Raw genomic sequence first — 24,496 nt, forward strand, 5'->3', positions numbered from 1 at the left:
ACCGCTGATGACCTCTTAAATGGGCGAGATACAGGAAAGTCAATCCCTGATTTCATTACGGACAAATCAGGGCGAACCCAACAGCTCTCCGCAGATACAGATCGGAGAACGGCTGCTGAAGATAAATTGATAATTTCTATGAACTCATACAGCCATTGGGGGGGATGAGTCTTATAAAAGAACTGATGAGAATCTATATTTACCTGTTTGAGACAAGTATGTATTTGCCCAACAGACAACAGTGACTAATGGTACCATTCAAAACACATACCTGCAGGAGTCCCTCTTGTAAAAGAGTGTCAGCAGCTAACGATGGTGTTTTGAGAAGCCATGAAATCATTACATTCTTAATTTCCGTTCAGCAGACCCCCGTGCCCGCAGCACTTATAGTAACTACAAAGAACTGTCAGTATTAACTTCTAATCTGCGCCCACACAAAATCCACCCGCCTTCCCTGAGATTATCTGCCGTGCTGCTCATTTAGAAATGGCCACTTGTGACCATTTGCGTAAGTGTATTACAGGGATAAAACAAGACACACACATTGGTCTTTGTATAGCAAACACGATTATTGCATTTGGGGTTGTTCATTAAGATGCCAGAAGGCTAATGATCTAATATCTAACGGCAATGATTATTAACATATGCCCATAAAGACTCACTTGTAAACCCTAAGGGGTGGGTCAGGATACAAAGTAGCATACTAAAATAGCGTGTGTGTGTGTGTGTCTGTGAAGTATTACTCCTGTAGGTTTACAGCGACAGATATGTTCTAATTGAGCAGGATCATATAATCCACTTACACTGAAGTTAAAATCCCTACAATAACACAGCCTTTGGAGCTTCTTTTCATTTCCTGGTTGCAAAGCAGACAGGAAGGACAGTGCTTGTTTTGTGCACTTCCTCTGAAACCCCGCCAACCACAATGTTGACATATGAGCACACGGTCATTCTAACAAATTGTAGATGAGTGCACAACACGTCCAGCGGAACGGTTAGACTCAGACAGATGCTTCCCGTCTTCCAAAGCATTGAAAGAGGTGCGTCCCCTTTTGGATGACGAGGCAATAACCTCACAATCACTGTGTATGCTCACTGAAATGTACTTTATGAGGTGCCTTGTTGCATCTCTCGCTACCCACTGACCATGTGGAGTATATGTTTGTGCCTCGTAGTAAATTGACAAATTAAGTTTGAATTAGCACGCATCCATCCAGTCTCTCGGAACACCTGCTACAATTTAGACAACTAGTCATCTGTGAATGTGCAGTGTGCTTAACAGCTGGAAGTTATTCGATGAAGGGGATCAATCCACCTTTCTTCAGCACTAACATCAGTCAGACAATTAACAAACAAGGCAGAAGTATTAGGGAGGTGATGGTGAAGGTATTCACCTGCTGGTTGTAGTCTGTAGACGGTGTCAGCTTGACCTGGGTCACCCATTGCTGCTGAGTAGTGGTGTCACTGGCCTTGATCAGCAGCGGTGACGCAGGCAGCGTAGAGAGCTCAATGCCCCTGGCAGCATAAACTACTCCGTCAACTTCTATCCGGAAGTCCGATGGGTTACTGCATTCAAATCGCACCAGACCACCTCGGCCACAGTCGACAAACCTCACTGTAAGAGACGGAAGAAAATGGAGGATTAACAAACTGGCCTAAGAGTGAGAGAGAAACCAATAAGGAAAAGAAAAAGTGATAGAGACAAAGAGGGGGGAGGACAGACAGCCAGCCAGACACTGAGGGTCCACAAAGGTTTTCTGATTCTCCTTCTATCTCATACATTATTCACTTCAAGCTGTGCCCCAAAGGTATTTCTCAAAACAGGTGCAGTGGAGGAGAGTTAGCAGGAGAGAAAACTAAAGAAAAAAGGAGAGTGTGCCCCTTAAGGTCTATTAAATAAAAACCCCAAAACATTACATGTAAAGTCTGATGTGTTAATTACACTGTCTAAATTCCCCACTGCAATTGAGAATATATACACCGCATGTGTAAACCTGAATCTAGAATTCAGCTAGATAAGTCTGATTTTATTCGCAGCTAAGGCCATCCATTGCATGCTAGCTTTGTCCCTCATGACATACAGGGATGCCTTCTGCGGATGACTACCGATCCTCAGCTCCTCGAGAGACAGAAGTAAGTGCTGTGCTGAAGTAACGGATGTTTATTTCATCAGCATTGTTCACACAAAAAAACACTGAAACTCACGCACGCATACAGACACTGCAGACAGGTGGCTCATGGGGGTTTGAGTCCCACCGGTGGCAGTGGTACAACACCGGTTAATGTTACAAGTGAGTGACAGCACAGCACAGCCTATGTAGCTCCTACATGTACACACAAACACCAGATACACACAGAAGCCCCTTCATTGAGCTTCATTGTGTGGATATGGGTCCCTGGCAGGCTCCCTTCATGTGTATAGGCACCAAACACACAGATCAGAACGTTCCTATATCATTTGTGTGGAGGCTCTGCTGGTGCCGCTTTGAATTATTAAAGGAGATGTGGAATTACTTAACAAAAGCCTTGAAGGAGGGTGCCTAATCTTCCTTTGTGCCGTTACCTTGGGGACCCACAGATGTCTCCAGAGTATCATCTGCATTCGGAGGGTATCAAGTTCCTCTGACTTCAAGAGGATGCAGTAGATCGGCACTGGGGCCAAAGGAAGTCCTTAGTTTTGCCCCTAGGCCTAATTTAATAGAAACACTCGATGCATGCACTCAATTGTCCTAAAGTGTACCACACCCTACTATTAATAAATCTCTCAGGGATGACAGTAGTGAATTTAGCCATCTTCTTGGTGCTTGTAACAGCAGTCATGGCAGATGTTTTCAGGTAGATACCCTTGGTCCCAGCTGTATCTGTTTTCTTAGTGAGAAACTAAATGCAGGCTGAAAGCTAAATGGCAGTGGGAAATGGAAACACAAATAGACAACCTATTATTGAAAAGGAAATGTGGCTAAATAAAAAAGTAGTGTCCAATACAAAGTATTATGTTTCTGAATGTGAGAACTAGAATGCATGTCAGAGAGAAGGAGAGAGAATGAATCAAAATAGGAAGTTGCACAAGGGAAGTTTGTCATGCAGTGTAGTCACAATGTATTCATCGTGTCCTTATGAATGAAAATGCAATCTTGCTATACTTTATCAAAACCAAAACGGGGAGAACAAATCTTCTGCTTGAGGACCATGAGCTGCATTTTATAACAGCTGCTGCTAAAAGATTGAACACTGACAAAATGGGTAAACAACACTGCAAATGCACTTTTTTTACCAGAAGAGTTACAATTCATCTGAATATTTCTAAATGACACACAAGGTGAAATCGAAATGTAAGGAGAGCTGGCTGTTCTAATAATAAAGATAGAAGATGACAAGATCTTTCTTCTTTCCTGGAATATACTTGATATTGACTCTCTCCTTCCTAGCAGCTTCTGTTCAATTACCCTTGACCAATTAGCTTTTTTACTCTTGGAACCGGGCAAAGCTGACATCAGATAGATGACCTTCTCCTTCTGAAGGGTTTTTGCCTTAAAGCCAGCCGTCTGTAAACTCAAAGTCTTCAGGCAATCACCAGCCAGCCAAAGTCAGCAGATACTCAGACAGAGGGAGAATACAGAGTAAGGGACTGTCAAAAGAACTCACAATGCAGCAGAAGACACTCCATAGATTTTACAATTCCTCACTCCACTATTCTGACTGAGGTGCCAATGCTATATAATGTTACTCGGCAAGTGTATTACAGCTGAAAGGAGTCTGATAAATGAAAACTGGATTATTCCAGCTTCTCAAATATCAGCATTTTCTGATTTCAGTTGGTTTGTATCATGTTTATTTGAATATGACAAAACAAAGAATTTAACAATATAACATTTGACTCTTAAGGATTGCAGGTTTATTTATAATGGAAATAATCATTATGGCTTATATAAATTGGTTGCCTGCGATTTAATTAGATGACTGCAGGTAACTCAGATGTCCGCAGGTATGAGTCTGGGCAGCACTTGCTAATGAACAATTCACTTTAACATTATTATATTCATGGAGAATTCCAATCATATTTGTGTTATTTAGTAGCAACAGGATGTCATGGAACTATGGCTTGCCTGATCTTAAAAAGATAGTATATACTGCAGATGATCTAAAATGTGTTCTACTAGCTCACTATGTAACAGTACAACCAATACTAAAAGCGTTTAATTGACTCTGAACATTTTGGAACCAGAAAAGCTGCAGCCCATGTGCTTCCGTTTTCTGTCCACCCAGCACTTTTGACTATACATTATTGTGTGCAGCAGTGCAGTCCACTTGACAGCAGCGTTCCCCTGTGAGTTATCTAAGCCCAGCCTCTTGTTGAGCTTAGCTCCTGCTCTTTAACATTGTCTGAAATGTGGCCATCAGGACACCTCTGTGAGTCAGCGAGCCCCCACGGCAATCGCTGCACAAACTCCCAGCAGGCACGGCCATTCCCAATGATAATGAATGAGAATGTCCAGCATGTGTCTATTCATTTATCAGACACCCTCTAGTGGCTTATAAACCACAGAAATGTGTAGCGAGGCTCCGGTTAGACCCTGGCTGCTGCAACTTAACTACATCTAGATATATTGGCTCCCCAAGGTTCAGGGCTAAATGAGAATTTGGCTGCCACGCCCTATCAGGCATGCCGTCATGGGCACAACGATAAAGGCCTTTGGTTGGACAGAAATGCCGATGCAGCAGAGGAGGACTGGGGGTTAAAAAACAGAGGGGGGGGATAGAGGGAGAAACAGGCCTGTCAGCAGAAAGGTCTGTCCAACTAATGCCCTGCACCGGGGCCCAAAATTACCTCCGACTCAATGATTCTATTCACAGCTTAGATGCCCCCCCCCTCACGGACGAGCAACACAAAAACCCAGCTAACCTCTTCGTAGTGCCAGAGTGCCTCTCTATTGTCTGCTCCGTCACGTGATAGCTCTAACTCAGACAGACACAAATAGTTAGAGAGAGATTGGGAGAGGCGGAGAGATGCATTACATTTGGAACATAGGATGGGGACCGTGTGACTGCACAGAGGCAAATCAAATGTTCCACAATCTCAGTTTTTATTCTAGTTTGCCAAATACACTAGCTGCGAGTGAGCCGGCTGAAAGTCTCTCTAATGCGCCGTACAAGACTGAAACCTCTCATGTGAGATCATCCCAATACACCATCATTCATTTCGGGGAAGTGAGGTCACTGACAGTTGAGACATACTCAGCATAGGTGTTTCATCAGTAGCTGTGGATAAATGCAGACCCAGGCAAATACCCCAGTGGCAACCCCCCCCCTTCCCTCCCCTCAACCCTGGCTAATGGTACAACACCCCTGACAAAATGCATTATTCACAAATGAATGTGAGCAGGGTTAGTACAGTGGCCAGTACATATGAAGCAGAGGCTGCAACTGAATGTGCTGTGTGACACATCCATGCCAGCACCACTGTTTATAAGATCCGTTTAAGCCCCAGTGGAGCCCCCACTCTTGTACCTGAATTCAAACTGCTGTGATATGAAATCCTAATCCAGTCCAACATTGGGGAGAACAAGCCAAATTAAGGTCAGCATTCTTGTGCAGCATACAGACTTTGTGCCCAAGCACAAAAACATCCTTCACAGCGTATTCTGTAATTGCCCAATTATTGTACAAAATGCTAAAAGCACAATACACTAATGTTTTTAATTTGCTTAATTGTGCATGCATGTTATTTTCTCCAACTCTACTTTTTTTCCATGATGCTTTTATTTTGAATGCATATTCTACAGCTTCAAGGCTGGTGAGTTAACAAATACCATTGGGTACCTTATTACATCGTATTCTTCACAATTATGGAATTTGTATGTAGATGCTTAAAATGTAAGACTATTTTCCAATGGAAAATGTGCATTTTGTTTCTGCTCTCTGATCCTAACTATGCACATTTGAACTGATATTAAAAAGAAAACTAGAATCAATTGTGTCTAGAATTAAGTCAACAAATGTGGGGTTATAAAAGCATCATCAATTGTTTTTCTTTCTTTTTTTAAACAGCAACGTTATAGGAGCTTTTGTTCAAATGTATTCAAAGAGAGTGAGATTCAGAGCTGAGGCAAAGATGTATTTTATGTTTGCGATAATAGGGTATTCTTCAGAGAAAGTAAACTGTTTATAGCTGAAGCTTGGATCTGGGAATGATGATACTGCCTTTTGCCAGACTAAGCCCTTGCAGGCGTTTTACTAATGCACTTCACTTCAAACGCGCAGAGCATTCCATGCATTTATAGCCAGGCCTAAAATATGCAAAGGGATTTGCATGAAAAAAACATGCAGTGTTTGTACTCTGTTCAATGTCTCTAGCAATTAAGAAAACTAAAGAGGAATTGCATCACAGCATAAACACATTAACAAGCAGCTGGCTTATTTCCCTAGCTTGATTGTAGTGACCATTCCCCCAACACTTTGGTTTGTGTAGTTTATGCATATTGTTGGAGCTATTTTTCCCTTCCCAAAACTGCTGCTTCAATTACAGAATGATGAAGAGGCCCTCAGAAAGCGTATTGATACCCTTATCACACACGCCCACATTGGGATGCACACTGAGAAATGTAAGAAGCATGAATGTTGGAGCGGCTACAGCGATACGAGCTTGTTCAATCTCAAACAGAGATGTTTTAGCTCCCTTGATCTACAAAACTGGCCCTGAGGAGATGGAAACTATTAGTATTTGGTTTGATGTGTTCTTTCTTTTCACATTTGCACATGGTCATTTGCACTCTCTCAGAGTACAGCAACCATTTTTGACAACCATTGTATTTTAAGGACAATTACTATAAGCAGGCTCCCCACCAGGTAAGAGTCACCTCCGTTTCCTTCAGAGTGTCAAAACCTTTCCCTTTTCCTGTTGGCTAGGAATGTTCTTTGTTGTGTCTCAGCAATGATTGACTTTTAATGAAACTACCCCGACCCTCTCCGCTGACTGGCCCATGCCTACACCTCAGCGCCATGCTTATTAGATACCTGCTGGGTTCTGATTGAGCAAAAAAGCTAGAAGATATCTGGCTGCTGTGATCTCCCTAAACTGACATTCAGTAAGAGCCTCTTATAACTGTGGCAAAACATGTTTCTCTGTGAAGAAAAAAAATACACGATGACAGTTCAGCTCTTTCGAATAAGTAATATTTGGCCTTTGAAAATTATCAACCTCCATGGGTTCGTGGTGAAGGGGAAGCACAGGGGAAATCACAATTATTCTTTCGCCTTTGTTGGGTAAATGAAATGATTGTGTGTTTCCCAGTACAATGACAGCGGAGCATTGTGTGGATTACTGTGTCACTGGAGCCACGAGCTGATAAGCCTAAGCTACATCCTTCTGCAGTTATCAGCACATAGCTACTGGGATTTTGTTCTGCGAGTTATTGAGACGCGCGGCGTGATACGTAGGCTTTAGTGGGGTATTAAACTGACCACATTACCAGGATGTCAAACACTCTTACTCGTTATGATGTCTTTCTGAAAGGCTCTGTGACCCCTGGGAACGCTTGCACGAGAAAAACCTTATGAAAGTCATCACGTTTATATGCTGGTTCAATCAAACTACTAAAATGACAGAAAATCAGCCTCCAAGTATGATTCACTGTCATTTATTCTTTGAGTTCAAAGGACAATCATTGATACTTTGTGAAGAGTGGGACTTCTAATTACTGTAGACTGTGATTGGGCCAAGTGTCAGTGAATGTGACCGTAAAACACAAACGTAGTCTCTAAATCTTTGAAGCCTTACTGTCTACCACACCCTGTTGGCAGAACCTCTGAGATGTAAATCACAGTTATTGGAAATGAGGTGTTGACCTTCATGACCATAACAGCCATTCTTTGACCTCCTTCTGTCCTCACATAAAAAGGTTGCAGGTTTTTAATTGCTCACTATACCCCATTTCACCTTATAATTTGCTGACATTGGTCACTTTGTTACATCCACCAACGCTTTAATGATTATCGGAGGGAAGGAGAAAGAGATGGAGAACAAAAGCAGGTAGGGGTAAAGTAAAGCAATCTGCACAAGGTTGGAGGCCAGCGGCAGTATGAGACACTGAGACTCCTTTAAGAAATCAGACTGTGAATAATAAGCCATTGAAGGTGGCCACATGCATCATTTTGTATTGTTCCTGTATCACAGAGGTCATTCTTTGGTGACCGCACACCGCAGTAATACACATATTAGGAAATGCTCTACTGCACCGAGCATCCATCTCGGCTGCACCTCGGCGATTTTCTGCTGGACAGGAAGTTCACTCATGTCTGGTGCTCTCGTTGGCTGAGAAATAACCATTAATGATATACATCAGATACTGTGTCTCCTTTCATTTATTATGCCTCGACTGTGGTGAACACATGGGTACCACTAGAGCTAAATAAAGTGACCCACCCCCCTCGAAATTATGTATTTTATGAACATATTTAAGAATATGCTTCAAATAGATGAAAGAACTCATGGTATATGTATTTTTTCTTAACTATATTTGGTGATTAATGACTCAAAGGAGTCTGAGAGAAAAGAGGAATATGAAAGGGCAGCAGCCAAAGGCTTCATCACATGAACGCTGTGAGCCCCCATGCCTTTGGTTCCAAGCTGAGCTGATGTTTTCTGAAGAGGCTGGTCACGAGGGCCTGGCACTAAAACTGCCTCAGTGCAACCTGTAATGTAACATTATTAGGTCCGTTTGATCTCAAAAGCACAGACTCAAAGCTATTTAATTCTTTCCCTTGATCATTTTTGTCAAAATACCATCATAAATATCAAAGAGACAAAGCAGGAGGCAGTGACCCGATGATGAGGTAACCTCGGCTCGCATGCTCACTGGGCCTTGTAAGACTTTTTAATCTCAGCAGCAGAGTGTGTCCTGTCTCAGATTTGTTTCCGAGAGAAAAAGACCGAAATATATCTCCCTGCCCAGAGCTGTACCAATCATTGTTCCATAGGGACAATGATTATCCAGGGCTTTTGGTGGGAAATGGAATAGGTGACTTATGCAATGTCAATGTCTCCTTCTGCTTTCACCAAGTATAAGACTAATGGTGTTAAAATCCTGCATGGTTAGGCTACAGGCTGCAGCTCCACTGTCTCCAGCTGTAGTAAATCATATCTGTCAAACACTCGGCCAAGGCTTTGGTTGATATAATTTCCATAAACATGCACTTCTGACTCACTCACAATGATACTGTGCGTATCATTGTGAGTGAGTCAGAAGTGCATGTTTATGGAAATTATATCAACAATCACTTAAGGTACTCACTTATTTTAGAAGTAAGAACTGTTATCACTGCAGAAAACGCAATTGGTGTTTCTTCGGTTGAAGATGGCTGGTGCCAGACAGAAATGCTCCAGCGCCAGTGTGTGTGCAAACATCGCATGTGTCAGTGAAGGGTGGAAACATATTGTATCAATCATAACACAACCACTCGCATATTTGTCATTCATGCTGAGCGACGATAAAAACGGAAGCCGTGTATTGAGCCACAGTTTGGCATACGGATAGACAGCTGATGAATTCATTATGTAAAAGGTGTTGTTTGAGAAGTTTCAACAGTTTTTGAATAGTTGTTGTTGTTGATTTACCAATTAGCTTTTTGTGAGACAGAATATGTTATTTTTGATAAATATCCATGAAAAGCTGATTTGTTTATAGAAAGATACATGTTAATGTAGTTCATAAAAATAATGTGATTCTGAAATAGAGTCCTACATACATGTATCTATGTTTATATCAAGTTCCACATTGAATACGTTTCAAGACAGTAAGAAGACAGACCGGACCTTTAATAGGAGAAAAAACCTGTCCATTAAAACTTGAATTGGCCCTCGACAAAGCTTGTGCAAATGAATGTTCAAGAAGACATTTCCCGGGAGATTGACCATCAAGGAAACTATTTGTACATTATCAATTTGGATTCAAAGGAAAACAAATGTACGTCGTTGAGTGTGATTCATTCCAACACATTGTCTTACCACCTGTGTCATTACTTGACATGGAGTTAATTTAATGCTTAAAGGAAGCGGATCAAGCCACCGTAAATAATAACTATCATGCGTGACAGGGCTTGACGCTCTCTCTTTAAATGTAACACGCCCTATGCATAGTTATACAGCAGCAGATGGTTATTGCTAATCCTAAAGTCTTTAAGTGCTTTCTGTCTAGTAATAAATGTAACCATATTGATTGCCTCACTATATTTAAACACATTAAATCTTTCATTACACGGTGCCATGTGAATAACCAGCCAGGACAAACACAATGGCAAGAACATGACATTCAAGGCCATGTAAAACAGTGATATGAATAATACAATCTAATTCATATGAACGACTCCCTTCTATCTGTTGCGTGAGTCATATTCACACCTTTGTGAGTGAATAGAAGTCATGGCTGCTTAATAATATCGGTGTAAATATTCAGAATGAAAGTACAACGCATAATAGTATGTCATTTAATTTCTTATTTACAGTAAAAGCTCTCAATCAATCAATCAATCAATCAATCAATCAATCAATCAATCAATGTTTATTTATATAGCCCAATATCACAAATGTTACATTTGTCTCAGTGGTCTTCACAGTGTGTACAGAATATCAGTATGACAATACGACACCCTCTGTCCTTAGACCCTCACATCGTACAAGGAAAAACTTCCAAAGCTCTGTACCCACCACAATGTTTTTTGGGGTGGTTTTTCCCCCAAAATGTTCCTTTTCCATGTCCTTGATTGTACTCCTTGATGTTTCTCTTTTTAGGCTTTGCTTCACTTGTTAAAATGGACGTTGAGGATTCTTCTCAGTATGTTACGTTTGATGACTTAAGCAAATGTATAGAAACCTCCCACTGTGTTTAACTTAAGGCAAGGTCTAATCTACTGAAACACACTCCAGTAGATGGGGCATGGCTGGATAGACTTGATATGCCTTTATGCATATGCAATTTCAACAATTTCCTTAGCAAAAATGACTCCATACTAATTAACATGAAAGTGATAGCTATTAAACAAGGCATGGTTTGCACATCCTCTCTGTCTTCATAGGGAATTATATTTGCGCCTGCGTTGCATCGCGCTGTTGTCAATCAAACCCATGCAAATGACTAGCTCAGGTAAAGACTGATATGGTCCACTGAATCCAATTACAAACCTAACCACACACACAAACATGGGATTCCTGTTCACTTTCAACAATTTCTTTTTAACATGCCCACATGAATGTGTGTGCCCACACACACAGTAACATACCGTTCCCCTTTATGTGCTCAAACAGAGGAGTGCAGCCATTTGAGCCACATTCACAAAGCAAGGGATTGCATAGAAACCAGAGTGTGTCTAAAAGGAACAAAACATTGGAGATGTGATGCACTCACCTACAGCATAAGATGTAAAATAAAGCTGTAGAAAAATGCATGGGGATATGGGGCCATTATGTCATGTGTATCACAGTCACAAGTTCATGCCTTTTTTTGAGAACATGGTTAATGGAATTCCTGCTTCTCTGCTTTTTTCTTTTTGTGAAGTCGGGCACAGGGAGAAACAAGGAGAGGGCACGGGGAGAAACAAGGAGAGGGCACGTGAATCCTCTTTGCAGAGGAAACAAAGCAGCAGACAAAGGGAGATGAGGCTGACAGCCTCTGGAGAACACTATTATACCGTAAGAGATGGGGCTTGTTTCTGCGTCTCCCGTAGAAGAAAATGATGAAATTGCGCACAAAGAAAAAAAAAATGAATATATACCGTGTACATTAATGTGCTATTCTCTTAAATTATTCATAGATTTTAAAAAGAAAAAAGATATATATATTGCCGGAGAGGTCATAAGGATATGTAAATGTTTCTTTTTAAAGCTAAACAAAGCAAATGAGTCACTGGTGGGCAGACCATTACAGTCGTAAATACCAACCATTATCCTCATTTGACGCACTTCCCCCTTATGCCACACATCACCAAACACTTAAAAATCTCCCTCTCTAAACCCAAGACCAAAACAAACTGAGATATGGAGAAAAAACAAAGCTCTGACTTGCCTCCTCTGAAAGGCTGGGGAGAAAGTACATGAATCCATTCAGAAAACAATGACAGCAAGGAAAAATAAGCTTCTTCAAAGAGAGGGATTATTAGGGCATCTGCCAATACATCCGGTGTGCGCATTTGCCATTTCACGTTTGAATCAATATGTGTCAAATTCTGCTTGAAACACAATTAGCCCGTGCGTAAAGAGAAGACGAAAAATACACAGAAGCAAGATTAAAGACAAGCCCCGTGTTCCACTTAAAAGCTTTCACATGCAACACATACACAGCTTTTCATATGCATGACAGCTTGTTATGTGCTGCTCCAGCAGAAGAAAGCAAACACAGAGGAAACTATGCATTTGTATGAATTTACAAACGCTGTCTTAATGTGTCAACTGAGCGTATCCCTTTGTATTGCGTTGGTTCCTGGAGACATCGAGCTACAACTGAGATGTCGAATGCATCTCGTTACTAACCTACTCTGACCTGCATGACCCTCCCCCACACATAGTTTGTCCTCAAAAGAGATCCACGGGGTGGAATGGAAAAAGGGTGAGGAGGCAGGTTATTGTATGGATTGGATTGGGGGGGGGGGGTTATGAAATCCTTCTCTGCAGAGCAAATAATGAATGATCTCAAGGCTGAATGAGTCATATTTTCAAATTGATAGCAAAACTCCTACTCTACTTGAGTTAACAAATACATCTAGTGTACTGCTTTTTTTCCCAGACTTGGACAGTTTGTAGAATATCGAGTTGCTGATTGGAGGTGGAAAGTCGGTATGCTGTGAGATATAGACATCTCATGCACAATCCAGAGCTGGTATCAATCCCTGTTACTGTTTTTATTTTGTCTTTAATGAGAAGCCTCTGACGCTCAATGCGGCATCAATTTGTAAAAGAGACACAGCTTTCTATTAGTGCTGCTCACTTTCTTATGCATGACTTCTTTTTTTATTTCTGAGCAGAAGCAATTTAACACAATCCAACCCAGCAAATTGGCATACTGCATAGGAGTCTCGCCTCCACACAATGCACTATTTTAACCACTCCAACTATTTGATCATTCAAAAGGTTTCCTGTCACGCCTAGACTGAGAAATACATCTGGCAAGCTAAAAGATGTATTCTAAACAATGTATATCGATAAAGACTGAACATGGTTGTCCTTATGTGAGCACAATCTGCATTACTAATAGAAAACTCATCTCTTTCGACTCCACTTCGAGCGATAGAACTATTAACAAAGCACTTATATACTAATAAAGGGCTGGCTTACCTAAAGCCAGTTGAGTAGCACTTGAAATGTTTTTGCTCTATGAAGCCTGATGTACTTATATGATTCTGTTTCATCAAGTTTGTATTTTGTTGGTCGAACGCACTTATTGTAAGTCGCTTTGGATAAAAGCGTCAGCTAAATGCAATGTAATGTAATGTAAATGGATATCACAGTTTATCCGATGTAACAGTTGCCCAGATCAGATGCAACATCAGGTGTAAACAATTAGTCATGGCATGAGTCCAGCACAAGGAAGTGTCTCCTCTCGCATGCATCATCTGTGTTCAGGGAACAGTAGAGCGTTGCCATGTGGGGAGCATGGCTGTGCGACTGGACTGTGAGAGGAGAGCCCTCTTACTCCCATGTAATCATCTGAACTGAGTGGGTTCAGAGAAGGATCTGTGCAGCTGTGCTTTATTACAGACACAATGCGTCCCGGATTAGGGGAACTGGGAGGAAGGAGGGAGGGGATAGAGGATCACGGTGGGGGGAAGGAGGGGTGAAAAGGACTCAAAACACATCTGTCCTCATTTTGTCTGCAGCTATAACACCAAACCACAAGCAGGGCCATGTACAAATCTGTCTCTGCTTGGAAAGGCCGCCTGCGGAAATGTTTCCAGACCTTGGGTTTTTAGCGCGAGGGCTCGTGGGAATAGTCTGTCGCCTCACAGTGATAGCAGTGTTCATCAGGGTCGCACTCACATCGGCGGCAGTGGCACAAACAAGCAGGTTGCACAAACATGTGAATCGCTGTGGACAGCTTCTGGTTGTAGCTTGTGGTCTTGTTGTCGGTGACTCGAGGAAGCAATCAGTTATGCATTTATTGTGACCGTTAGTCTTATGGTGAATGACATATGACAAGTGTTCCTGCTGTTTCCACTTTGGAAAACAGACAGACTGGTAAAGGCTTTCAGGTCAGGCGTGGCAGTGCATCTACACAGTGGTGAAGTGGGACTTTTATAACCTAAAGAAATGCAAGCTATCATGACGCCTCCACGTGAGTCATCCTAACCGAGGCAGAGCGAAGAGAATTGAGGTGCTATGTTTGGTCAGTGCTGTCCCATCATTCTGCTTCACTGGAACCTCTCAGGAAAACATAAAATGCAGATTCACAGCAGGTTATGCCAACCGAGGCAAGATATACCAGAAAGACATCCCACTACCATTAGAGCTTACTGAAAAGCCTTTCTATCCCCTCAGAACATCTTACGCACAAGAAGTGTTTAAACATCAAACCACACTGTTGCACCCTAATCCACCACCCAATTCCTGATTTGCCTCCCTGTTTGTCTTGCTTTCTACTTCACATATACATAAGAAGAGACGAGCTGGTTCTGAACACTACTTAGGATTAATCCGCCAATAAGATGTTGTGTTTGAAAAGTGGCTTTGTTAAAGAGTGGGGAAGATGTTCCTTTGTTACAGTTTACTCACTGACAAAAAAAGCTTCATGTGACTTAATGATGAAATGCAATTTTTTTTTTAACTCTGGGAGATTTGAAGTTAGTGGCACTGACAAAGGGAGGGAGAGGCACTATTTATTTGTTGGAAAAGGAGAATTAGATGTTCCAAGTAGGGTCCTATTTTCTTTAAAACTCCCCTGCAGGTATAAACATAGCAATTCCAAAGACTGGAGTTGATCCTTGTTTTTCAAAGCTCATGAACAGACCAACATAAATGATGTGTGCCGCATCACTTGCTTTGTGGCTGCTTTTCTCACTTACACTGCTTCTCATCTAAGGCTGTTGTTCACACTGGTTCACACGCGTCTGATTTATTGGTGAAGGTACAGGAATTACATTTTTTTTAACAAGCTAAATCCCATTTATTTCATTGGCTGACAAAACCATGCGCAAAAAACAAGCTTATTATTTTGAACAAAGTCTATGTGAGCAAGGTCAGAAAGACGCTTGGATTCAGACATGTTAGGAGGTGATATTAATAATATAAACCTGTTGTTTCTTTCATATATCCTGTGGTCAGGGTATAGCGCAGCTGCTTAATAACCAATATGATCTCCTCGGCTACTCTATTTCCTCTAGGACCACACCAGACACATCCTGCAATATACATGGACACTCAAGATGTACGGCCTAATAACGCACATGACATGAATTCAATAACACGTGTCTATAGCCCTGCATGGTTGCTGTTGAGAGCAGTAAAACAAACTTTAATATCCCAGTGTGTTAGAACTGTTAATGATCAGTGCTAAGGGCAGTGAGGCTCTAACTCACTGTCCACAGCCACCTCACTGCCAATGTAGACTGTAGCTCTCATGCTAACTGTGAACAACATTGAAGAGATGTTCCTCCACAGCACCAATAAATAACAGCATTTTTATATGCTTACCAGTTCTGTGACGTCAGCATTTAACTTGGAAAAATAAGACTCACTGCATTGTGTTATTCACCATCTTATTTTCTCACGAAAGCCTGACACTGATTACTTTGGAAAGTTATTCATCAGTATGTGATTTGGCATCCGAGGGCAAATAATTAGTTTGCAGAGGTAGGGTTTTGGCAAGGCTGACGGGTTCAGCAAAATATGGCAAACATGGCATGCTATGAGATCACAGAGCGCCGGCCAGCTGTGTCTGTTGATGCTGTTGAACCCTTTCAAGCCCCTTCAACATATGGTTTGAGTCAAGCACATCAAGAGTCATACTGAGTTTTAAAAACAAGCAAGGGTGCCGTGTATTTGCAAATGCTGGATTAATTAAAACACTGAAATACACATCATTAAATGCATCTTGTAGAAATGCTGACACTGTACTTATGGGACCACATCATTCAAAAGCACAATTCAAAAGGAGGGAAAAAAATACTTGGCCAACTGGTTTGGTTTAATCCAGAAACTGCTTTAAATTAAAAATCGAAACTGCTTTTGACAGTGAGGTTAACGCTAACAGCATCGTTCTGTTCATTAAAATCAAGGATTTGACTTTATAATGGGGTGCTGAAATATCTGGACACATTTTTCCAAAAAAACTGTTCAGGTGGGAAATAATCAAGACATCTAAATGGTTTAAATTGAATACAGCTATCACAGTCAATATCTTTCAGCACAGGAAATGGTTGCATTTATTAGAGCTTACAGTGTTAAGGCCCTGACACACCAAGCAGTCACCAGAGGACTAGCCGACGCTGAAGTCGGCTGTTGCCTGGCCGTGTTCTCCTGCGTTTTGGCCATGTGTCGCACGGGAACACACCGCACCGACTTCAGTGCGTGAGTGGCAATAACTCTCCTTACCAGCAGGCGGCGGTAGTGTGTATTCGTCATTCAAAAGAGGCAACAACCGGAAGACAGAGAAGAAGAAGAAGAGTATCTTTTCTCCGTAATATCATACAGAGCTGGGCTGCAGTCGGATAGTTTAAAAATCAGCTCCTAAGTTCTAACCCTATCGTCTATTCCTTGACCTCTGAGTGAAACGTCACGGGGTTAAGGGATAATGGATAGGAGAATTCAAAAGGACTTAGGAGAAGAGACTGCGGTACTTTAGAGAATCCGAATGCACTTTCACTATCCGACGTGTTTATGATGCGCCAGCGGACGTCATTGTGTGCGTCTGCTGCTGTGGGGAAACTATGGAAACCACAGTTTTCTATACAGCGGACGACAACATGGATGTTTAATAAGAACGAGGGACTAATGTGAACTCATCTAGAGACTCTGCACCGTGCTCTGATGCTGCTGCTTTATGAACGTGGACAACAGAGAAACATATTCTTCATGACCAAAGTTGGAATTGAAATAAAAAAGGAAAGTGAAACTTATGCTCGTCCCCCTCTCCCTCCGGTCCACATTAATACAAATGATCCCAATACGTATGAGTGTATGAACTAAAGATCTTAAAATCAATACAGATGTATTTATTATAAACGTTAGTCCTTAACATCTATCACTGTGTATATCACCATTCAAACATCTTTTAAAAGTTGAACAAACCCCACACAGCTCAGTAAAGACTGTGAAATGTTGACTTTATTTGATAATTTCAGTGAAAACTAACGTTCATATTTCTCTTTTTAAGTATAATACTGATGAACGTTCAAAACAAAGCACTTTGGCAACTTACCACCTATGTTTTAAAATGCTTAATAAGCACCGTAACTTTCATGATATCATTTCTCGGTCATAATCAGTTGTTTCCGTGAACGGCCGACTGTTGAGTGACGGCAAATGCTGCGGCTGCAAGGCATTGTGGGGCAGCATTTTCGCTTCTCCTGTCGGTTAGGGAGGTCCAGTGGTTCCTAAGCTAAAGGAGGTTATAAAGGAAGTTTGAAACCTCCTTTCCTATCATTCTCATCATTCTAGAGAATTCGAACGGCACTTATCATGGCTGCCACTGAGGGACTTCCGGGTCATTTCACTCCTTTAGGAAGGTTCCTAAGCTAAATGGACTATTCGACTTCAGCCCTGGCCTCTCCTGGATCAAGGTGATGAGCAGGTCTTCGTTTGCATCATTCCAGATCGCCATGATGAGATGAAAATGAATAGCAGTCTGTGTGTGCCTTCTTAAATCGTTTGTTTACGTCCCTCCCTTCCGCTTCGCTTCTCATGCACTGATTTGCTAGCTGAACAGCCAATCAGAGTGATTATTTGGTCCGACTGCCAGACCCGATGCATGGCCGATTCAACATGTTGAATCGGCCATGCATCGGGTCTGGCAGTCCAAATAAGGCGTGTCACGTCGACTGTGCGGGACACACCAACCTGACTACGGCGCCGCGAATGCCCGACAGCCTCTGACTCCCAAAATCGGGTTGGTGTGTCAGGGCCTTTAGACTACAAGCTTTTAATAGTTTAAAAAACCTTCTCTTGCCTCGTACACATGTTCAGATGAAGACACATTAACCAACAGCTACTGTTCGCAAAACGAAAGCTTTCTTTTTGACGGGTGCTGTTGTATTCATAAACCCTGCACACAAAAGGCAGGGGCAGACTGGCCTTCAGTCACTTTGAAAGCAAACACAGGGAACTGGCAAATACATGTTTCTTTCCAAAGAGCATGTTAAAAAAAGGAATGAGTCACTGATTGCAGACCACTGTCCCTTGTACGCTCAAAGCGTGAATATGAAGCAGATACTGAACTCATGTAATCAATATCAGTCATGTTAGTGCTCGGTCAGCTCACACCACCTGAACCATAACACACCTACACAACGTCCTATTATGTGCTGGTTTGTCACATCTCCACATCAGTTAATACCGTGTAGGTTGGAAGATAATCTATATTTGCCTTTTATTACGTTTGTGGCTGACATGCATATAAATTGTCACCATTTTGGACTGCAGCAAGTGTATGCTAACTAGAGGCTTACAATAATAGCCTTGTTGCAATGCTATATTTGCATGATAACCATGGTTCACCTGATCATACCGAAGCAGGCAGAACCCAGACAAGTAATCGGGTCAGAAAACTCATGTTGAACACATTCATACTTTTTTACAAAAAACATAATGTCCAGGGTTTCTGTGACATGCAATGGCCAGTTGATACTCTGAGATAGAGTCTGGGAAAGGGCGTTGCCCATGAACCTCAGCGTGCTGCTCCATCTTGTGTTACACATCCCCCCATGCTTTGTGCACAGGGACAATAACAGCGTTTGGTGGGGTGGGGGCTGTTGAAGGGCTGACGGGGGGGATCTGGTTACCTTCACAACCACTGCCATAACAACATATGGAGGAAGCTCACTTACATGACAACAGGTCCATCTTCCTGTGTTTCTGTTCAGGCCGTCTACGTGCCTCGGGACACAGATTGTTCAGTGCAGTCAAATCTAAAACTCGGCAGTAGCCTATTATAGACTGAAACCTCATATGTTAACGTGGACATGATGTAGGACTAAAGCCAATGTCTGGCTTCAATTGCGTCACCGTGTGCAAACTCACAAACACTAACATAGAGTGTGTGTGTAGGCAAATATTTGTCTCATCCCTCCTTTTTGTACATTCATTAACATAATGTGGGCGTAGAGGGGTCAAAGATCAGCCCCATCACAAACCCTTTGAGTGAGGACGTACAATGGGCAGGAGCTGAATGCTTTAAGGCTAGCAGGAAAGGGGAGAACGGCTCCTCCCTTGGTACTGCGATCCTCCATCCCTATCCCCGCACCTCCACTACATCCAGTTATTCACCGAGTTTACCATTTGAAAAGAACTGCACTGTAACCTGAAGCGGTCTATTGCATATCATTTTTCCACCGAAAGTAAGGAGAGCTGCAGGGGAGAGGAGAGGAAATAATATAAGGTAGAAAAAAAAAAACGTGTAAAACAAAGGGAAAGAGGGGGGGGGGTTAAAAGCAGAGCTCCACTAGTTTTATTGTACCCTGGTCCATGGCAGAAACTGTGGGGCTTCTTTCAGTTGTCACATTAAAAGACCCATCCATCAGAAACAGAGCTCAGTGTGGTCTCCGCAGAATGCCAAAGAGGGGACACTTTCCACTGTGCTGGCCAACACCCCTAAACCCATCTAGTGTAAATACGTTTTCCATTGGCGCTCATTATGACCAGCATACAAACAAGGCCGCTACATTCCTTAGAAAAGAAAACAATGAAATTAAAGAGCTAGTGGGAGGGTGGATATGTGCACACAAGCCAAGCGTAGCTAAGGAGAGAGTTTACAAGCTTTTACCCTGGATAACACTCAGAGGGTACAATATCTAAAAATCTGTAGTTCATGTTAAGTTCATTCAGCATTTAAGAGAGCAAGGCATTATGAGGGCTTTAAATCCGATTCCTACAGTTGTTGTTTTCCGGTTGGGACTCGAGGCTCAAAGATGGCTTTTGTGCCGGAAGCCTGGTGAGTAAGTATGCACGCATCCGTCCAAATAACAGCAGATATCTTGGAGCGTCTGCAGGAGGGACACTAGCCGATATTGTGTTGCATCCTGATTTGGGAGGACGGTTCGGTTGGAAAGCGGATAACATGACAGCTGTAGCGACCCAGGATGCCGGGAAGACCTGGAAGCACAAACATTTGCCTTTCTGCCTCGCTGGAATCCACATTAAGAGGTCATCGGCATTACAGAAAGCCCCAGACGTGCCCTGGTGGCAGCTGTGCACGAGAGTTCACAGCCCAAACACAAACAAGAGATAGAGTGCTCAGAAAAGGGATGGGTGCTGCCAAGCATGTACAGTATCACACTGACACTCTATCCCAGACAGTAGGCCTGGATTCAATTCAATTACCATTTCATGGAACCAAGTACACATTTCTGTATATTAACAAAGAGAGAGGATAAGAGTGAGCAACGAGGCGAGTGGTAACATGAGAAAGACCATTTGCATCATAAATCAATCGGGATAACATCACCAGGGTCATGTGATCTTACACCAAATAGTGAAATGTTTGATGTTGCCCTTGCATATGTCCCACTCAATCAGTCTAAGGTCTTCTCCTCAAGTACACCAGGGGGAGCAGAGCTTTTAAGATCAATGTAACATATGGAACACACCAAACTGAGAAGGAGTGGCGCCTAAGGGTTAGATTTGAACACGGACAGACAGCTGGTGCCATGAGCTATGACAGCAGAGAATTCATATGGAATTCAATTCCATTTTTTACGGCTGTGGAATTGTGGGCAAATTGTGGAGCTTCTCTGCTAAGAACATTAAAGGGTTTTTTATGGGTCTCCGAGCAGAGAGCAGGTCACTTTAATGAGGGGCAATGTCCAGCCTGTGCTCCTCCTCTCTTTTAACGGCATGCTTCCTCAAAGCCCAGGTTGGACCCTCAGCCACATCAGGGACATCTGGCCCTTCCATCTACAAACATGGGCCTTAATGGGCAATTACAAAGTCCAGGGCCTGGGAATATGCTTCGATTTATGGTTCCAATGTATCCAAACCCAGAATCCTCTGTCTATCATGGCCACATTAGGTTATATGAGACAGGAGGCCCATCAGACCTAATAAGCCTTATCCTTTCCAGAGGATGGCCATTTAACTCCCCCCTACCACGCCAGCCCAGTCATCGGCTCCCAGTCTAGTCAATTAAACAAATGAATGGCGTCCGTGGTATTACAATTAAAGCATAGAACATGAAACTATGGAGCTCATTAAAGCCAGACTCCTATACTCCGAGCAGAGCCCAGGAAAACTCAATTACAGACATCCTATGTGTGTATTTCTGTTTCACCCTTTCAATGTCAGGCTCGTATTCAGTCGCACTATATTCCTACATCTGAGGGAGGGAGGGGGGGGGGGGAGAGCTGTGTCAGTTGCCCCTGACAACCCATGGCTTTTGCCAAGTTGAGCCCTCTTCATTTAAGTTTCCCTCTTCTTTATTTCACTCTTCCTCCCTCTTTTCTTCAAGTGGGGGTCTCCTGCTTTTGTTAAGCCCCCTCCCCCCTTTCGTTACAAACACTACCACGTAATCCATGTCAAATCCATTGGAGACAGCCCGAGGAAGTCAATATGGAGCGAATAGATTCTCTGCTTTCAGTGTGGAGCTCCTGAGGCAGCGGAGGCAAACGCTGAAACTATCGCAGACAGTTCAAAAAAACAACCGTAACAATTGTTTTTCATCCAATGCAAGAATATACTGTATTTTTAGGGAGGAGCTGGTATTTTCGGAAAATATATCAAAAACACTATTCAACAGCTATTTCTTCGCACCTCAGTCTGTTCAGGGGGGTATACTACGAATCTAGTTCAACCTATCCTGGATATGATTTGAGTTATCCGGTTGACTTAATCCAAAACAAAGCCGCTCTCGCTAAACTGTCCTACAACGCTGGCTATCAACTCGTTCGCTCAAGCCAGCCGTGTCCTATCTAGTTAGGTGCGCGTTCACATAAAAGGGGTGGTATCTGGAGCATTCGACCAATCACAAACATGAAGAAGCGTACTGACAGCGCAGCGTCATACTTCCTGAATGAAAAGTCAACTATAATATTAGACATATGAAGAAGTTAAACTTTAAACATCCATGACTTAAACACTTTATCCAGGATAAAAGCCACATAGCTGCACCTGCAAGGTGAATACAGCTGGTAAAAGAACAAGTGTTTGAATGCGTACATTAACAGGTTTATGATATCACTGCCCCGTCTAAAACACGATCTGACTTCAATTACATTTGTCTCGAGTGTTTTGTCAACTTAATGTGTTGCTTAAAATAATACTTCTGCATACATTATGTGACACTGAGTGTTGCACGGCAAGATACGGCTCAGCTGACTCAGATAAAGAAATATATAATACATTATGATATGATGTGATATGATATGAATGATAATGGGACACATCGACGTCTGCACTCACAGTGCCGCGGACTGTAGGCTACGTAATGTTACTTTGATCCGGTTACTTATGTTGTGGCAGATATTTAATTAAGCTTTCTTAACATAATAGTATAATGATAGTTATAATAGTCCGATTGCTCTGAACATGGGAGGTGATATTCTATTAATTTTCACGTTCACACAGTCGGTAATTTTGGTCGGCCGTCTTTCCTGCAACCGCAGTTTAAACTGTATTTCCTCCGCACACTGAGCTCTGATTGGTCAGCAGGCGTGGTGCTTTCGCTGAGTTGATCTCTTATCCTGAACCTATCCTGCTTCGGAGCACAGACTAGGTCCCAGGATAAGTCACCATGGTGATCTAGCCCGCTAAAAAGTGAACCAGCTTCGTAGTACCGGAAATCCCAGAAGTATTCAGAAGTGACAGTGATGTTTCAGTAAACTGTTTATCTTCCTTGCAATGTTCAATTAAATAAGAAATGTGAAAGCCCCCCTGCTGAAATGAAAAGCTGGACATGTGAGAGAAAGATATGAAACTCTTCTGTGCTCAGAGCCAATGAAAAGAGGATTTACAAACACATTCATCTCTGTACTTTATTGAAGTGCTTGAGCAAAGATGAAATTTGAATTCAATGAAAATGAAAATCAGAACAATTGATTGTGTAATACTTCATTCCTCCCATTTAGAATTGGATGCAAAAATAAAACGAGTGTTGGGAATTCATTCTTAGTTGTGTGAAACATCAGCTCAGGAGAGAACAAGAAGATGGTGCGAAATGATATATGTCCATGCCGGGGTCTCCACTGTATTTTTTAGCAATTAACACCTGCCAACACCCTTTCACCCCCCTGTCCTGCGCCGCAGGTGTGAGGCGACCAACGTGCGACCTGATGAAAGACACACTGCCAGTGTAGTGCCAAACAGTCATTTCCCCTCACTGATAGGCTATTCTTTATTTAGCGTAGCCTAAGGCGGTGTGCTGTGCTACCCCCCAGACCAACAGACACCGGCGAAAACACTAACAATAAACTGTTACCACCAGCACGGCCCCCTGGTCACACATTAACCACAGCAAACTGATATGATAGTGAGGCTCGGAATCAAACGCATCAGACAGGAAACAGGAGAGGGCAGAGATGGAACCAGGAAGTATGAATCACCACCTGTACGGCACTATTTCCTTCGGCTCGCCCAATGGCCGGAACTATAGAAGTGACAGTGAATACTAACAATGTGAGCTAGTGTCTCTTGGGCTTCTGTACAGCAGGCACAGCCGAGAATCATAAATGAGCGACTTTGACAGAAAACACATCTAGGCTTGGAGAAAAAAAAGGGGTGAAGGATGAGCGGCAGAGGAGGCAATGAATTCAGAGGTTGGGGGACTTTCAATATGACGGGGGTAGTTATTTGTTGGCAGCAGCAAGCCCTTTACCAACAAAGGGCCTTTCATATTTCCTGTGAACAGAGACTCCCATTAATCCCGGAGGGAGGACTCATCTCAGGCTTCTCCTCCGCACATAAATTACTCTTCTTATGCCCTTCCTCCCATTACTGCTCAGTGTTTACAGCGTGAAGTGTAAAGGAAGAAAGTAAAGGAGCCGGCCGCACGGCTTTAATATGTTAGACCACTCTTAAAAACAGTTATGTCAGCGCTAACTCATAACACATGTATCAACATTTGCTTTGCCCCAAGCCACAGCCGGGAAGCTCTAGCAACCACACTCCCCATGTCTCACCTCTCATTCTGTCTCTCTGTGTCTCATGTCTGTCTGTCTCTCACATAGAGGAGGAGTGAAAAGGCTCTGCCCAGCTGTCGCATTTTTGAGCAGATGAAACCGCCCCTGACGGGCAGAGTACATGCCAATCCCCACTTATCCCACACAGAAAGTAGTTTAACAGTGGTGCACAGCTGCCTGTGTACACATGCTT

At 42.6% G+C, this 24,496-nt stretch overlaps 1 protein-coding gene across 1 annotated transcript in view; it reads right to left on the reverse strand.

The window, feature by feature from the left end:
- The window catches only part of cdh2 (cadherin 2, type 1, N-cadherin (neuronal)), a 62,333-nt gene that overhangs the window by 21,028 nt on the left and 16,809 nt on the right, over positions 1-24,496 (reverse strand). Inside the window, exon 3 of the mRNA XM_034104243.2 lies at positions 1,395-1,615. Coding sequence (XP_033960134.1) covers positions 1,395-1,615 — 221 coding nt within the window. The remainder of the gene's footprint in view (positions 1-1,394; positions 1,616-24,496) is intronic.

The sequence above is a fragment of the Pseudochaenichthys georgianus genome, chromosome 17 (assembly GCF_902827115.2).
Source record: "Pseudochaenichthys georgianus chromosome 17, fPseGeo1.2, whole genome shotgun sequence".
Lineage (NCBI taxonomy): Eukaryota > Metazoa > Chordata > Actinopteri > Perciformes > Channichthyidae > Pseudochaenichthys > Pseudochaenichthys georgianus.